The sequence below is a fragment of the Balearica regulorum genome, chromosome 27, assembly GCF_011004875.1.
Source record: "Balearica regulorum gibbericeps isolate bBalReg1 chromosome 27, bBalReg1.pri, whole genome shotgun sequence".
In the NCBI taxonomy this organism is placed as follows: domain Eukaryota; kingdom Metazoa; phylum Chordata; class Aves; order Gruiformes; family Gruidae; genus Balearica; species Balearica regulorum.
Genome location: NC_046210.1, coordinates 6136453 through 6153716, shown reverse-complemented (window position 1 = coordinate 6153716; position 17264 = coordinate 6136453). Strand labels below are relative to the sequence as shown.

General features: G+C 52.5%; 1 protein-coding gene across 5 annotated transcripts; it reads right to left on the bottom strand.

Annotated features, from left to right (window-relative positions):
* Positions 1-325: 325 nt before the first annotated feature.
* On the bottom strand, positions 326-16516 carry KANSL3 (KAT8 regulatory NSL complex subunit 3). Of its 5 annotated transcripts, XM_075736550.1 has the most exons (18): positions 16226-16516; positions 14946-15116; positions 14330-14420; positions 13847-14032; positions 13538-13669; positions 13100-13216; positions 12421-12522; positions 12203-12274; positions 11813-11887; positions 11026-11183; positions 10250-10313; positions 9702-9902; positions 9294-9450; positions 7856-7933; positions 3805-3996; positions 2013-2097; positions 1008-1162; positions 326-513 (listed from the first exon to the last, which is right to left on the bottom strand). In XM_075736550.1, exons 1-18 carry the CDS (start codon positions 16468-16470, stop codon positions 341-343), a joined length of 2454 nt encoding a protein of 817 aa, XP_075592665.1. In that variant the 5' UTR covers positions 16471-16516; the 3' UTR covers positions 326-340. The 5 variants fall into 5 exon arrangements, with proteins under 5 accessions (XP_075592665.1, XP_075592666.1, XP_075592667.1 ...); XM_075736551.1 differs by lacking the exon at positions 7856-7933; XM_075736552.1 differs by lacking the exons at positions 3805-3996; positions 7856-7933.
* Between the last annotated feature and the right edge of the window lie 748 nt (positions 16517-17264).

Genomic DNA, 17264 nt, shown 5'->3' with positions numbered 1-17264 from the left:
CACCCATTCCGAAAGAGGTTGCCTCACACTGCAGGGATGGGGAACTTGCCTGAGAGGTCACAGACATGCGTTCTCCCAGCACAACAAGAAGGGGGAAGATCGCCAATCCATCCCTCATCCATTCTCCAACTCCTTCTCAGCATTTTCTAGGTGACTGCCCACAAACAACTTCTCACAGCCCTGTTTCCCAGACCTCATGCCGCTTCCAGGAACTCTTAGCCCCCGACACATCGCCAAGGCTTGGATGCTTCAGTTCAGCTGCAGCTCACACCTACCGTCCCTCACCTCTTCAGGTTCTGCAGCAAACATGGCCTGTCTCGGTTCCCTCTGACTCCTACTGCTATATCCTCCACACAGCTTCCCTCCAGAGAGGGATCTCTGATGTCTGCAGGCTGCATACCTGCACAGGCGGCCCAGCAGCAGCCACGCTGGCTGGAAGGGCTGACGACTTGGTCCCGATGTCCTGCAGGCTGAAGCTCAGCCCCTGCAGCAGACTGCTGGCAGATGCTGCTCCTGAGGGGGTGGGGGGGGGAAGCAAAGAATAAAGAAATCAGGCTCAGAGCATTCACCAGCATTAAATTCCAGATCTGTCATATGGCAGGTGTCTGCAAAACTGTTCTTTAAAGAGCAGTGCCCCAAGCAGCCTGCCTCGAGGTTGGCGGGGATCCTCCCAGCCGCTCCACACACACAGACCAACGCATTTCTGGCTGCAGCTATAAACGAGGTTAGCTGTGAAACCCGGGAGTCAAGAGGAGGTCGGTTTTGGAATCTCAAGGCATCGTTACACACAAATGACACAATTAACAGGTCACCTACTGCACCTTCAGCCTCGCTTTATAGCATCCCGCTGGATCTCTGCAGGCTCTGCAACAGCAAAGCACTACAAATGCTGCCTCAGCCAAACTCAAAGCAACCAGGGAATGCAAGAAAGAGGATCCACCAAATGATTTTGAACCTGGTTTGCTTTTTATATTCACAAGAGAGACGCGGGAGAGAGAGGTAGGCACCTTGGAGGTTACTGGTTGGCTGAGCTGGCACGCAGTGGGTGCTGCTGGCCACCAGCCGGCTCTGCAGGGCATGGAAAGCGCTGGGCGCCGTGCTGCTGGGGATCACGGCAGAGGGAGCAGGACTCGTGGAGGAGGTTTCTGCTGCCGAACTCAGCCTACAAAGCGAGAAGAGAAAGACCCTGGTTAGCTATAAACTACACAGGACAACACACGAGGTGGCTTTGACAATGAGCTGTCGCTGGCCTAACGTAACCAAGCGGGTCTCCTGGAAGCGTAAGGCTGATGAGCTACAAAAACCCAAAGTAAGACAAGTTTCCCTGTGTCCACTGCGGCAGCTAGAGAAAAAGCACGTTATTTCCAAATAGGAAGTGCGTGCCTACCTAGGGCTGCGTCACCCTACGCAAAAGCAATCTACTTTCCAGTGAAACATTTCCCATTTACAAACCTACTTTCTATTTGAGAACAGCTCTTCTTCCTCTCCCCTCCCAGTCAGTGTCCGGTTTTCCAAAGCTTGATTTGAATTAAAAGGGAAAATAGTGATGCGAGATGTTAACATCGGATTCACTCCCCAACAGAAATCCCTATGGCCGGTTAATCGATTTCTTGAGCTGATATTGAGGCTTCTTTCCCCTATCTTTGGGAAAAAAATGCTCAACTGTCAGAGGGAATGAAGGAAAGGATTAAAGACAACACTGAATTTCTGGCAAAGACACCACAGTCATTCAAAAGACAACGATAAGCAAACTTGGATTTGGGAAACCACATAGAAATACAGCCCCAGAGCCACAATATCTGGCTGCAGCAGCCCGTTTCTGCCATTCTCAGACTTGATTGCTGGTTGACAAATACTTTTTAGGAGCCCAAGAGCCTCCTGCACTTCAGAAAATTCCAGTCATAAGCAAGCTATCAGAAAGCTCTACATGCAGAAATCACTCTGTTGCGGTGCTTCCCATCGGCAGCCTGTCAAAAAGACCCAGAACTTACAAAAAACAAAGTCGCACTCACTTGGGGGTGGCGAGCAGTCCTGACAGCTCCTTTGCGCCCGACACAGACTGGCCGACAGCCATGGGGACCGGCTTTCCGGCGACAACTGCAAAAAAACCGGAAAGAAGAAATCTCACTCTCTGTCTCTTCCACGAGTCTTTAGGGATTCCCCCTCTCTCACCCGACTACCCACAGGCACAGCGCTGCAGGCCATGGGCTCAGGCTGCTCACAAAGCATCTTCCTCAAGGAAATCTCCGCTGCAGCCAGCCATAAACACGCACTCCAGCCACCGCACCACGGGAGATCGGGAGTATCAAACAGAGCAGAGTTGCGAATAAAAAAACCAAACACAAAAAAACCCCAAAAAAACCCCACACCGCCGGAAAGCTGCCGTTGTGGAAGTGTTACAACAGACGGGATTGAAGGAATTCGCTTCAAAATCTGTAAGTAGTGAAATCTCAGGCCCTCAGCACCAAATGCAATTCTCTCTCCTAAACGTTATCTCCACTAATCCCCTCCTCCTAGTCCATCACCGCCTCAACCAATTAGTTTGGATCTGGCTGGTCGCTAGCGATCGATTTTGTAAGCATTCTTTAGAGACACTTTACAAAATACACAGGGATGCGACGAGTCACAATATTTGTTTATTGCGGCGTTTTTGGGATACAACTGCGTTTGTCTTGTGCATTCCTCCTGCTCACACGCGGTAAGAGGGAACTCCTGTTTTGGTTCATGTTTACTTCTGCAATTCATTTCCTTTCTGTGAAAAGAAGTAAAGTTTGGAAAATTAAAAAAAAAAAAATATTCCGGAAACCAGAGATATTCAAAGCTGCCAGGAGATAAACTGTAACCTTAAAAAAGGATCTGTATGTATTAGTTCATTTTCAGAGAGTTCAAAACAACTGTTCATCAACCGAGAGATGCTTCCAAAGGAGCATCTTCTCGGCTTTGAAAACCTCCGATTTCCTATCAGGATGGAGACGCTGACCTTTCAGTCCTGCAGTGCATTGAGCTAACGGTAATAACAAGCGACTGCTTTACATATCTGGGGCTCTGCACTCTGACATGAGGAAGCCGTACACGCCAGCGTGGCCAGCAATAAGGCAACATCCTTCAGTTACAAGGGTGACAGTAAAAGCTTCTGGCCTCCCTTGCAAAGGCTCAAGGGGAAGAAGACCGAGCAAATCGCCTCTTCTTGGACCGCAGGGACCTCTGCAAAGCTCATCACAGTGGGTTTTCCCAGCTGCAGAGACAGGAGAGGCGCTGGAGTTTATTTATACGTGGATCAAGCGCATATTGTGCCAGGCTTCAGGCCCAAAGGGCTTCAGCAGAGCGGGACGCTCGGCTGATTTGTGAAGTCTGAACGCACGAAGGACTTCCAGAGGGAGGAACATCGCCGTCGGCGCCTTCCAGGTGAGAGCTTCGCACAGGAGCCACAGGAGCAGGCAGCAGAAACGGGGACGCACACGACGTACTTGAAGCGAGGCTCGATGCCTCAGAGGAAGGTGTAAAATTCACCTCGCAGCTCACAAGGCTGCAGCCGAGCATTCTGCTGGAGCGCACAGTCCCAACTGGTATGGAAAACAGAGGCTCCTGCCAAGCTCCTACATGCCGTCAGCCCCCAGCTTCCCCGGCTATCCCCAAGTCACTCACGCCTTGAGCCTCCATCTGTTTTCTGCAGTTAACTCCTCCAAAAAATAACCAAAATCACAACTCCCCTCCCTCCCCAAGCCACACCCCCAGAGGAGCGGGTCTGCACACAGCCATGACCTCGCTTTCTGGTTAAAAAGCAGCTATGCAATCGCAACTCACTTTCTGCCTGGGTGGTGAGGGGGGCTCCGTTCCCCACGCCAGCAGCATCTCCATGAGAGACAATGGTCACCTTGATTTTGGCTCGTTTGGAGGATTTGGTGCACTGGGTCGGGCTGGGGGTCAGATGCCTCTTCAGCTGCATACGCACATCATCTTTTTCAGCCCCTTCCGAGTGCTCTGAGGAGACTGGAACTAGGGGACACAGAAGTAGCTTTTTGAAAACTGATGGCTGATCCGTTGAGGTCAGCGCTGCTCCACTGCGCACACCGAGGTGCGGAGAAGGGACGCATGCCCATGCACACTTCCACAGCTCCCTCCATGCCAGCCTTGCCCATCTCCCATGCACCAGAAACCCACGTTTCTCCTTTTCACCACCTATGCTGACTTCCATGTGCCCTAAGCTGCTGTCTTGGGATCAGGGCTTAGCTTAAGCTATTCACAGGCTAAGGCAGAACAGCATAGAAAGTCTGTCTTGCCTCTGCAGCAAAGAAAAACAGATGTCTACAGCGATACCGCACCTCCACGTAAATGCTTTTCATTTCAAAGCATGGCATAATCAATCCCGGCATCAGGTCCCTCCAACATCCTTAACTTCCAGGTGAGGGGATGAGGATGCAGAGACCAGCAGAGCTGGTGCAGGCGCGCTGCCAACGCTGGGATTACAGCTCAGCCCGCCTGCTCCTCTGACACACCAGCAAAGGTCTGTCGTTCGGCACATCCCTTCCAGCACTCCTAACCGGCTCTCCAGGAGCTGGACTGCAGTGTACAGATTTCTTAGAGGCACTAAGCAAAGCAGCTGTGAGCACCAGAGGTGCTGCAGCAAAGCCAAGCCCCCACATACCCTATGCTGCTTGGTACTAGAGCAGAAAAACCATAACCGAGGATTTCTCTTCTGCACCAACAGCTTGTTTTGTGGCCACGTCCTTGACTCATCACATGCATTTTGCCCTGCCTAAAGCGTGAGCTTGCTGGGGCCAGGGCTATCCGAAAAAGCACAGAGGACCAAGAACAAAACACGGTCACGAGCTGCCACATCCCGCCCATCTGTTCTCTGTGTGTCTCCCACCGCTGGCGTACGATCGTCCGCCCCCAGTCTGAAACACTGGTGGACTGGGTTGAAACGAGGGTGCGCATCTGCCTCCCGCCGTGGTGTTTGAAGCGTGGCAGCACTCAGAAGCACAGCCACCGCTACGCCTGATTGCTGCCGTGATCTGCAGCGAGTGAGAAGGGCCTTCGCTCAAAGCTAGGGAGAGCCCTCTCCATCGAGAGCTTCTGCAGACTGCTGCTGAGCCAGCTAACTCCCTCTTTGCAGATGGTCCTGGGCACGTAAGCCGTGCATTCAAAGCTTGGAGACCAAGAATCATAGAATGGTTTGGGTTGGAAGGGACCTTAAAGATCATCTAGTTCCAACCCCCCTGCTGCGGGCAGGGACACCCTCCACTAGACCACGTTGCCCAAAGCCTCATCCAACCTGGCCTTGAACACTTCCAGGGATGGGGCATCCACAACCTCTCCGGGCAACCTGTTCCAGTGCCTCGCCACTCTAACAGCAAAGAATTTCTTTCTAACATCTAATCTAAATTGACCCTCCTTCAGCTTAAACCCCTTACCCCTTTTCCTGTCACTACACTCCCTGATAAACAGTCCCTCACCATCTTTCCTGTAGGCCCCCTTCAGGTACTGGTAAGCCACAATTAGATCTCCCCGGAGCCTTCTTTTCTCCAGGCTGAACAGTTCTAACTCTCTCAGCCTGTCCTCATAGGAGAGGTGCTCCATGCCTCCGATCAGCTTCGTGGCCCTCCTCTGGACTCTCTCCAACAGCTCCATGTCTCTCCTGTACTGGGTCCCCCAGAGCTGGACACAGTACTCCAGGTGGGGTCTCACCAGAGCAGAGTAGAGGGGCAGGATCACCTTCCTTGACCTGCTGGTCACACCTCTTTTGATGCAGCCCAGGACACGGTTGGCTTTCTGGGCTGCAAGCGCACACTGCCGGCGCAGTACATACCTTTTTATTTATATATATCTAGCTATGGATATACTACATAAAATCGATCTAGACGTGCATGCGTGCGTGTGTGTATATATATGCATATGTATATGCTCCCTGCGTATCACAACACCTGTACGCCTCGAAACCATAGGTGTAAGACAAGACTACAGCCAAATCCCTCATCATCAGGAGATTCTAAGTGTTTCAGGGCCGCTCTGGTCCCCAAGACAAGTGCCAGGCTTCCTGTGCTGCTATCGATGGCCAGCCTTGCGGCTCCAGCGTGTTAACTTGTGACACCCGTGCAATGCCCCCGTGCCTCCCATCCACCTGCAAACATGCATGGTCCAAATCACCACCCAGAGAAACCTCATCAGGCGTGCACAGGCACCAAAGCCACCCCTCAGATGCCACCAGCCAAGCAGGACAGTGAAACGGCACATGCACAGGCAGCAGCATTAGGCGCCCCTCAAAGCATCAGTGAGCAGCGACCCAACTGTCCTTCCGTGTCCCCACCACACGAGAGCGGAGCACGGGGGCACGCAGACCCTCGCCGTGAAGCACCCCGCTCCCAAAACAACACCGAGCGCTCCCGACACACACAGCACGCGCGCCTCAGCTTCCTACCTCGCTTCTCAAGCGGCTGAGCCAACACAATAACGAGCCCAGAGATTTTAATCAGGTTTTGATCTTATCAAAAGGCAGGTCAGGCTGGTGCCAGCCTCTCTGCATCTCTCACTGGTGGGAAAACATATACACTGTTGTTTCTCTTCCCAGCACACACTGGGTGGGAGGACTCCAGATAAGCACAGAGCTCTGCACGTGCTCCCCAGCTAGCCTCATTGTGCAAGGGAGAGCACAAAACAAGGCTCAAGGGAAAAAAAAAACCAAACAAACCCAAAACCCAACAAACTTTAAACAAGGCTCAAGGGAGAAAGAAACCTTTAAAACAGCCAGCTTGGGCCAATACTTGCCCCAGGAGTTTGTCACCACGGTTGTGTAAGTGCAGTTTGGACTATATTTCATGTGTGTTCACGGCAAGCAGGGAGCCTGTATCTTAGGAGCCGCTACAGAGCACGCCAAAATACCACCAATTTCGCCACGCTCAGCACGTGTTACAAGCACCGGCATTCGAGGTGCTGCGGAGAGGCAGGTCTCACCCACGCCAATGCTCTCAGCACCCTGGGGTCACCCGAACAGAGAACTGGCACCAACAGCTCACATGACAACACCACAGCCTCCCAGAGCCTTGGATTTCAACCTCTCGTCCTCTCCTAATGCCAGATCCGCACAGTCACCTCCATTTGAGACGACAAAACACGTCTTTAGATACGCTGTGGATCTTGCCTCTTGATCCCTAACCCTCAGAGCACTGCACATACTGAGGTCCATCTCTCTGCATGCTCCAGCACCCAACGCAAGAGACCCCAGGACCAGATACTGCTCACCTGCATGTGTCTCCCGGTCTGGACAGCATCCCTCTTCCACATCATCGCTGTCTTCCCAAAACCATCCCTCTCCCTGACCTCTCTGCTCTTCTCTTAAGTCTCTCTGGCCAAGAAATGCTGCTCCATGCTCTACCTCTGCCCCTTCCAAGTCACTTGGCAGTCCCTGGTCTTCTCCCACTGACAGCTCCTTCGCTGCTCCCCGCAACATTTGGGACACTCCACCAATACACAGAGTCTCCCAGGCTGGCGTCCACATCCCCTTCTCAGCCCGGCACGGGAAAGGGTTAAACTCACAATGACAAAAAATCACCACATCATCCACAAAGTTTTAGTCCATCAGAGCAAACCGGCTCAAAGAGCAGTTTTTACCTACCGGGGCGGGGAAAGGGGAAAAGCTCAGGAAAAGTTACTGCTCTCAGCTAGCAAGTGGGCCCTTTGTTTTAGCTTCAAATACAGCAACGAGAAAGCAAAAAGCAGGGGGACAAGGGGACACGTTGGGCCACAACCCCAAACCAATGCAAGGGAAGAAGAAGACGACGATGAAAGAAGGCAGCAGAGAGAAAGAGGGAAGGAAAGAAACAGAGAGAGAGACAGCGAGAAGTGAGGAGATACTCACCAAAGAGACATGAAGAGGTGCCAGGAGGAAGAGCTTTCCTCACCAGCATGTTTTGTTTCAGAAAAGCAGCGAACTGAGCTGAAATGAATCAGAGAGAATTACAGTATCACAGCCCGGGTCTGGAGGGGACAGGGAACTCCGGGGACACCACTGCAACCCACAGACAGAGATCTCGGAGCAGGCAGGCAGGCAGAGAGCTCCAGACATAACTCATCCAGCCACAGGGCGCAACGGAGACACACCGACCTCCTCTCCAGACAGAGAGCGTAGCACATCCAATACTAGAAGGGGCATCATCATCCCAGTTTCCACAGAGAGCACGTCCCAACAGCACGAGCCCTCTCCGGCCCCACAGCCATTGGGAAAGACTTCGGCGCCCAGGGATCGAGAACGGGCTTGGCTACGAGAGGCACGTCTAGCTTGACCGAGCGCTTACGCCGAGAAGCTGAGAGCAGCTGGGAGACGTCAGCCAGCACATCCCTGAACAGCTACAGCCACAAAACACAGGCCAGATGCCACGCTGCAGCAGCGCTCCTGACAAAACAAGGCAGCCACGACACACCCCACTCCACAGACTCTCCTCCTGCTATCTAGAAAGTTCCTCCCTCAACTACAACAACAAAAGGAATAGATTCTGAGAAATTAAGGGAGATCCAAGCTTGACCTTCCTCCTGGAGCTGACCTCTGAGTTAGAGAAAGGCTTTAGAGAACGTGGAGGGTCACACTGTTGCAGGAGACAACAATGAGCCTGTTCCGGTCTGTCTTGAGCAAAGAAATAAGGAGAGAAAGGAGGATGGAGAACTATTCCCCAGGTACTGCTGATATTTGCCAGAAGGGATCATCATTGACAAAACCATTACCTACATTCACAGTGTTCACAATCAGACTGAAGCTGCACCACAAGGTTTTTCATCATCATCCAACAGGACAAGAAAGAAAAAAAACCAAACCAAAAACCAACAGCTCAAGCTGTTTTCTTACTCAGAGCAGGTTTTCCACTGCCATTTGATGCACGATGACTCTGTGAATACCCAAACCCCACTGTTTCAGTCACAATTCAAAAGCCTCAATCATCTCCTGAGCACCTTTAGCCTTCCTCCCAAGCAGCCTCAGGGCTATGAGTCAAGGGGCTTGCACTGGAAAAACAATGAGAGCACCACTACGTTGCAATTTGGTCAGCCAGAGCAAGTGAAAATCCTTCCCACTTTGAACAGCAAGGCTCCACAAGCTGCAGAAACACCACTTCCAACCTAATTTCAACCCTGCACAGGCTGTTGCTTTCAGATGACAGTGACAGGGGACTGAGCTGTAGAGAAAGCTGCCACGGGGAGCTCAGAATTCAAGACAGGACTCAGAAGACAAAAAACCTAAACACCTCAGGACAAATAAAGACCAAAAATCCAGATGCTAAGAGGGTGGGAAAGCTGCAGGGCATTACCTTGTGCCTGCTTGTGCGTCAGGACGTTGTCCGTCCTCTGCACCTGCCTCTTCAGCAGCTGCGTGGCACCGATCTGGCTGGGCTTCTGGATGGAGGACACAGCAGCCATTTTAGTCTTGGGGCTCGAAGTGGGGCTGCTGGAGACACTGGATAAGTCCTGCTCGAAGAGAAGGAACGCCTCTTATTCCCGCATTCCCCTAAGAGGCAGTCCTAACCCTGAGCGTAACAGCACACAGGCGAGACGATCTATTTCTGAAGGTTCTTTTGCCCCACCGCAAGCCGTTGGTCCCTCCGTATCCTCTCACTCCCTCTACCAACACTAACCACATCTCTCGCCGCGTATTTCAGCGGTATGAAAGCATCTCTTTACACAACCTCAGCCTTCCCCAGCTCAAAGAGAGCCCCCACCTCTGAGCCCGAAGGTGAAGCGGGCACTTTGGCTGCCGGTGAGGCAGGTCTGCTGGTTCTTTCTGGCAAGTCAAATGACAGATCTCTCCTGGTCGAGTCGCGTGGTTTCTTCTTCTTCTCGGCGTCCAGGTCACGGGGATCAGAGCCAGAGTGGCTCTCTGCACGGGTGAGGACTCCAGTCAAGAAGTCAGCTATTTCATCCTAGGAAGGATGAAGCAAATAGTTAGATTAAGTGGCACGCAGGTCTCTGAACAGCTGATCTTCACAGCTTGAGACAAAAAAAAAAGAATGAAATATTCCCAAAGGGACAAACAAATAAGGCTCTCTAGGTTTAACATCCTGCAAAAAGAAACCCTTAAACCTTACACAGAGACGTGGCTTTCTCATTAAAGCTCATACTCCACTGATTTCTGACACACGGGAGAGAAACGTGATGAAACTAATCCTGGCAGTAAGGGTATAACTCGAGGTCACCAAGACATTTCTGCACAGATATTTTTTTTTTTTTTTATAGGTATGAGGTGTAAAAGGAAGATTTCTGGGGTTACCTGGATGCACCTGTCCACCATACTCTGGGTCAGGCCTTCTGACTTCTTTTTGGCTTTGCTTATCCTATTTAAAAAAATAAATAACCACAGATGGAGGTCAACGCATGTTTGGTTTTCCACTTTCAGACTAGCTACATCAGGATTCAAGTGACAGCAAGCTCGCTCCTTTACCCTGTTAGACACAGAGTAAGGCAAGAGCCAGCTCCGTGAGCTCTCAACTCAGGAGCACCGTCTACTGGAAAGACGAGAGTCATCCCTCAGAAGTGCCGAGACAAACTTCAATGACGAGCAAAGAGGCCCAACAGCCCAAAGCATTTTGCAAAACAAACATGACATAGGTTTTTGTTGCAGTTATTCTAAACACGCGCAAGCGTGACGAGAAAAAGCTCCAAAGTTTACTGAAACCTTAAGAGCTTTTTGCTTCCTGCAAGGCTCTTGCAGGCTCCCTTACCCAATTCTGTTCACAGTCTCCAAAAGGTACGTGTTTTGGAGCCAGGGGTGGCATGAAAAAGCAAATACTTGCTCTAGTGTCATACCACACCGTACCCTTTGTCTTTAACTGACCACTGGCAGAAACGATGCAGATTTTATCACAGAAAAACAACCCTCTATCCAACAATAGAATTACAAAGCTCAACCTTGATGGAGCATTTTTCTGCAGTTCCCATCTAGTTTCAGTATCAAATTTGGGTGTTTGGTTGTCTTTTTTATAGGTTGCAGACTCAGATCTTGCCCGGTGCCCCTGGGAAGAGAGTTTCCGCCTCGCAGACCGTTACCTGAGATTATCATCTGCTCCTCCCACCACCACCATGCTGTTATCGGCTCGTATTTTCTCCCGGAAATCTTCCATCGCTTCAATGTTGCACTGCAGGGAATTCTGACCGATCACAAAGAGGACAGGTGTCTTCATCTCCAGGAGAGGGTCGTCAACGTCCTGCAAGAGCAAGGGGAAACTGTAATCTGGAAGGACTGATCCAGGATGCACACAGAGTCTGTGGAGCCCAACCCCTTCTGAATTAAATGAGCATTTCCAAAAAGGGAAGGCATATGCCAGAGGGTCAGATAGCACTTCACGTGCAATCCCAGTACATACCAACTGCGTTGTGAAAGGAGAGAAGTATAAATTGTGCGGTTTGTTTAAACATCTCGTGAGAAAGACTGACTCAGAAGCTGAATGAGTACATAGTGCTGTTAATAATAAAGGAGCAATTTGGGCTCCATATAAATCAACCCAGGTTGTCCTCTCATGTGCCAAGTGACATGGTTAACAAGTGACCCACACATAAAACCCCAGGAAGGAGCTGCAAAAAGACGTCACAGCAGAGGCAAGCAAACACAGGACTTCTCACGCCTGCTATCGCATCAAGAATCCTACTACAAATCCAACAGCCCTGCCTGCGGGACACACCTCTTCCAAATAAAAAAATCACACATTCCTTCCTCAAAAAAATCTTCCAGTTATCACCGGACTTCCAAGCCTGATTCTACGAAACAATTTAGAAATATTTTTTTAAAAATGAAAGTCCAGTTCTTTAAGTGGCTCCATCTCCCTTTGGTCCTTACCCCTCTGGGGCCATCAACGGTGAGAAGCGGGAATCCAAGGCACACAACTGCAGTGACATACTCCATCACTGAAACCTGGGTAGAAAAAGCAACAGTCAGTATCCTAACAGTCAAGCGCATCGATGGCGCGAAGGCTGCTTTGCCAGGCACAGAAGTATCTTCCATATTTAGACTTTGCTTTGTTGATTTAAAAAGTGGGGGAGGAACCATGGGATGACTCAATTTGCTTATGCCCCCATGACCAGGAATGATGTCTGTCCCAAAGCCAGGCCTTGGAAAGAGAAAAGGGACAAGACAAACTCTGGCAGAGCCTTAAACGCAACAATAATTCAAATCTAACTCCGAATGTCAAGTAGACTCCAAGAGGATGCAAAGGAATTGAGTACTTACATGACAGGCCACCAAGGCACCCGTGTTCCACCCAATCAGGATGATCGGCTTGTGAGAGAAGTGGTTGTGAATCTACGGGGGCGGGGGGGGAAGACAGGGATGAAGAAGAGGGACAGACAACTGGATGATGCACTGGGGTGGCACAGCACCTACAGGCAAGGTGAGTAGTTTGAAGGGAGCAGCGAAGGCTCCTCGATAAGCTCGTGGCTCTCACGTACCTCCGCTACTTTTCCCCTCACCGCCCCAATCATGTGTTCGAGACACTGCAACACTCCCACCCCGCTGCCGTTGTTCAGCAGGTGGGTGGCGATGGGAATCACCTGCAGTTCAAAATGAAAGATCGATAAATAACGAAGGCATTACTGGAGACAACAGGTACTGACGACAATGCCCATGGAGTTTATCCGTGAACTTGTGCTTTCTCTCTCCCTCTTTCCCCCAGGATTCACTTCTAGCTACTAAAACCAGAGGAAATGGAGAATTCCCCACAGAGACCAACCCTGCTCCTCACCTCGCTCCTATACGCCCAGTATATCTACCAAATTAGGAGGCGTGTGAGCAGCTCTGTGTCCAGGCAGAGGACTAAGGAGACCTGTAGTCTCTCTCCTCCAACCTCTTCCTGCCAGCAGACTCATCAATCCTTCGTAACAGTAATGATACAATCTAAGCTGCTCAAGATGGATGACTTCAGTCAGCACAAGATCCCTAACACATCGGATTTGGGCAACTTCATCCCCTTGCAGTGTCTTGAATCTGCAGCTGGCAGATGCCAGCCTCTGCTTTCAGCAGAAACAAGTATTTTGGTGCACCAAAGGCTTATAAAAACAAGCTCAGCAGCCACAGTCTAGCACAGCTGCTAGTTTGAACTTCCCTCCTTTCAAAACCAACCATACGAACCTTTCCCAAGCAGGAAAGTTGTGACTGCCAGAATCGGTGCCGTCGAGAAGTGGGGAACATGGAGTTGGAGGGTCCAGAGGAAGCGATCAGGATGAGGGGGGAACCGGGCAATTTGCTCTACAAAGTTCAACAAGAGACATGTTAAGGGAAAGCAACTTTCCTTCCTGAGAACTCGCTGCCCAGCCTGGTCTGCACAACAAAGCAGGAAGGATCTTGCATAGCTCATTAATTGATCAGTTTCCCCAGCCAAAGCTACCTCAGGATGGGGGTGGGGGGGTGGGGTGTCCAACAGAAGGACACTGAGCAAGTCTAAAGCAGGAGGAAAAGACCCCAGGAAGCAAGACAGAGGTGAAAGGAAGAGGACAGCAGAAAGATGGGAAGAATAAAGCTGATGGGAGACCAGCCTCTCGCTCCCTGCATGCCCCAGGAAGTACTCACTGGTTTATTATGTGACAAGACACCCACTGCTGGGTCCCAAGGTCTCTTCAGCAGCAGAGACAGAGCCTCGGCACCCGCCGCCCCCGTCTTCGCGGTAGAGGAGAGCAGCATCCTGTCGATCAGGGTGGGGATCTGAAACCAGAGGCCAGAAAGGACTGAGAAGACGCATGCAGCCTTTTCAAGGGGCTTTTAAACATCGTCCCTGCCACTCCAAAGAAAAAGGACAAAGGCTCCATCAGCTTCCTTTAACGAGCTTTATAAATAAAGAACATTATAAGTGATAGCAAAATCTTTCACTGTTTTTATCACCTTTCCTTTAAGCGTTTGCAGAGCGTCCAAGTAAGCAGCCAGCACTGGCAAACTGAGGGTTTCCACCAACGTTGTGTGAAGCCACTGGATCAGTTTGGTGTCCCAGTTCACACTAGCCAGAGCTTGGCGGACCCTCCGGGCGCATTTGTCCACTGCTATCCTCCTCAGGACTGGCTCATTGCAAGCCTAAAAGCCAGGAAGTTAAAAAAAGAAACACAGTTATGGGGGGCAGGGGGAGGGAAATCAAGCACGCCTCGTGCATCCCAAGCCACAGTTTTGGCTCGAGCAGCCCAAAGTCCTCTGGCAGCAAGCAAAGACCAGCAGTGAGGACAAAATCATGCCTCAGACGAGCCCTGAGCTGCCTGATTTTTAAGACTACACAACCCAAAGGCCAAGATTTTCCACCTTGACTCAATCAGGCTTTACTAAGAAGGACCAATAAAAACACATAGGCAAAGTGAAATAGGGAGTAAAAGACCTTACCCCTTCGTTAGCCAAGCGAGCCAGCCTGTCAGACTGCAGCGCTTTGTGTATCTTATTAAATAGCTTGTTCTGGGCCATTGTCCACCCTGTCCTGTTGAGAAAACCAGAGGGGAAACGTATGTCACCATTACACAGCCATCCAGGTCCTAAAAGCTGCTGCCCGTTCCAAAGGCGATCGGCAGCACAGCTGGGCATCAGCTGCGACTGCAGCCTCAAGAACCAATTTACAGCTACGGACAAAGTGAGTTTCACTACTGAGGATTTAAGTTAGAGGATGGTTCAGTAAAACACACCAGGTTATAAATGTCACTGAGGTGTTGCGGTGAACGTCCAAGCATCAGAAAGGCAAGAGTAACAGCAGAAGCAATAAATAACGCCAAAATAACCACAATAATCGCTCCTTTTAGCGTAGGAGTGATATCTATACCAGCCTCTACCATTAAATCCGACAGCTTTCACAGCAGGCACATGAGGAATTTGGACATGAGAATTCATTTTCTTTGAACACTATTCAGTTCAGGAATGTCACTGTGTATCGAGTCACACTAAAGAAACCCCACACTGGGGCGGGGCTGTTTAGTGCCTGAATTTCTTTTCTCTGCTAACCCCACGCTACCTGTTGACATGTTCCTCCCAGTCGTCTGGCGGCGGAGGGGCGTCAGCATCCGTGCGAGCGAACATCACGTGGCGCTCACATTCGTTCATCACGCTGCGCGCCTTCTGGTTGTCGTAGAGGGGCACAGGCGTGGGCGTCACCGTCTCAACATCGATGGGGATATCTGCTTCACTGTCAGGAATAATTACACGTTAGAGAAGGTGTTCGCTCACCTTGGGGTCTGCCATGCTTCACAAGGAAAAGTCCACTGAGCTTTAGAACCAGGTATCTTGTTATGCCCAGTCCGAGCCAGGCAGACCCCTGAACCCCAAGACAAAGCCCCTGAGCTGCAACCCTGAGCGCACTCCCATCCGTCACCTCAAACTCACTTGTGACCCCAGGCCCAGCCCCAAACCCCAACCCTAAACCAAACCATCGAGGCCTGGCCACAACCCCCCTTCCTGCCTGGACACCAAGGCCATGAAACCAGCCCCGAGCCCATCCCCGACTCAGGACTCAGCCCACATGCCTTCCCACAGCCCATACTGCTCCCCAAAACCTGCTTTAGTCTCCCTAACCCACGCTCTCCCCCCGCAGCACACCAGCCCCACAGGCCCCCCACCCCCACACAGACCCAACTCCCCCAGCATCACGCTCTCCCAGTCCTGCAGCTCCCCCCACTATCCCCTTACAGACACCTCAAGACCTCCTCCAGCCCTCACGCAGGCCCCCCCACCTGACAGGTTCCCCCCATTGTACAGACACCCCACTCTCCCCTCACAAGCCCCTCAGGACCTCTCCCAGCTCCCACACAGACCCCTCAGGACCTCTCTGCCCTACAGGCCCCATACTCTCCCCTCACAGACACACACCCCCCCCCAGGCCTCTCAGCACCACCCACACACCCCCCCACCCCACACTCTCCCCTCATAGAGACCCCTCCACCCAACAGGTCCGTCATACACCCCCCCAGGCCTCTCAGCCTCACAGAACCCCCCGCCCCACATTCTCCCCTCACAGACACCCCCCTCCCCTCAGGCCCCCCCCAGGCCTCATAGCCTCACAGACACTCCCCCTGCCCCACACTCCCCCTTCACAGACACCCCCCCCCACCTCTGCCCCACAGGCTTCTCAGCCCCACGGACACCACCCTGCCCCAACACTCTCCCCTCACAGACCTTCCCTCCGCCCCTCAGTACCCGCCCAGGCCTCTCAGCCCCACGGACCGCCCCCCGCCCCACAGGCCCCCCACCAGGCCTCTCAGCCCCACGCTCCCCCCTACAGCCCCACCCCGGGCTCACAGGGCAGTTCCGGGCTGCCGCCGCGGTGTGAGAAAGAGCATGCGGGTGGGACGAGCGGCACTGGCGTCGGGGTGAGCGCTCCAAGGTTTGGCGTAGCTGTGATCTAGGCAAACCAGGTCCAGCTCCCGCTCGTGCACCGACAACTGCAATAGTAACGACGTCCCCATCCTCCGCGCCGACCACTGAAGCTCCCGGTCGCGATCGCGCTCCCGGTCGCGCTCCCGGTCCCCTCCGCGCTGCGACATGGCCCTAACCCCCCCCGCGACGCATCCCGCCGCGCCCGGCCCGCCTCTTCGCGCATGCGCCGGCCACGCCCCCATGGGGCTAGGCGGGGCGGCGGGAGCCAAACCGCGGAGCCTGGCTTTCGGAGGAGCGGAACGGAGTCAAAGCGCGGAGAGCGGAGTGCGGAGCGGAGTCGGGGGGGGACATAAGGACACGGGGGGACATAGGCGTGGGGATGCGGTGATGTAGGGGTATGTGCACACGGGGACATGGGGACCCACGGGTGTGGGACAGATGGACGTGGGGATGTAAGGACATAGGGATGCAGTGACATGGGGACATGGGGACACAGGGACATGGGGGGACACAGACATGGGGGGACACAGACATGGGGACACAGGGAGATGGGGGGACACAGACACAGGGATGCAGCAACGTGGGGACATGGGGACAGACAGACATGGGGACAGACAGACACGGAGGGACAGACATGGGGACGCAGGGACATGGGGGGACATAGACATGGGGATGTAGGGACACGGGGACAGGGACACGGGGGACAGAGGCACGGAGATGCAGGGACATGGGGACACACAGACATGGGGACGCGGGGACATGGGGTGACACAGATAAGGGGATGCAGTCACATGGGGACATGGTGACAAAGGAACCCATGGGCACAGTGCCACAGGTACAAGCAGGACACAGGGACACATGGTCATGGTGACACAGTGGCCCAGGTAGACATCGGCATGGGGACACAGGGACAGTGTGACACACAGACACTGGCGCACGTGGACACGGGTACGTGTGGACA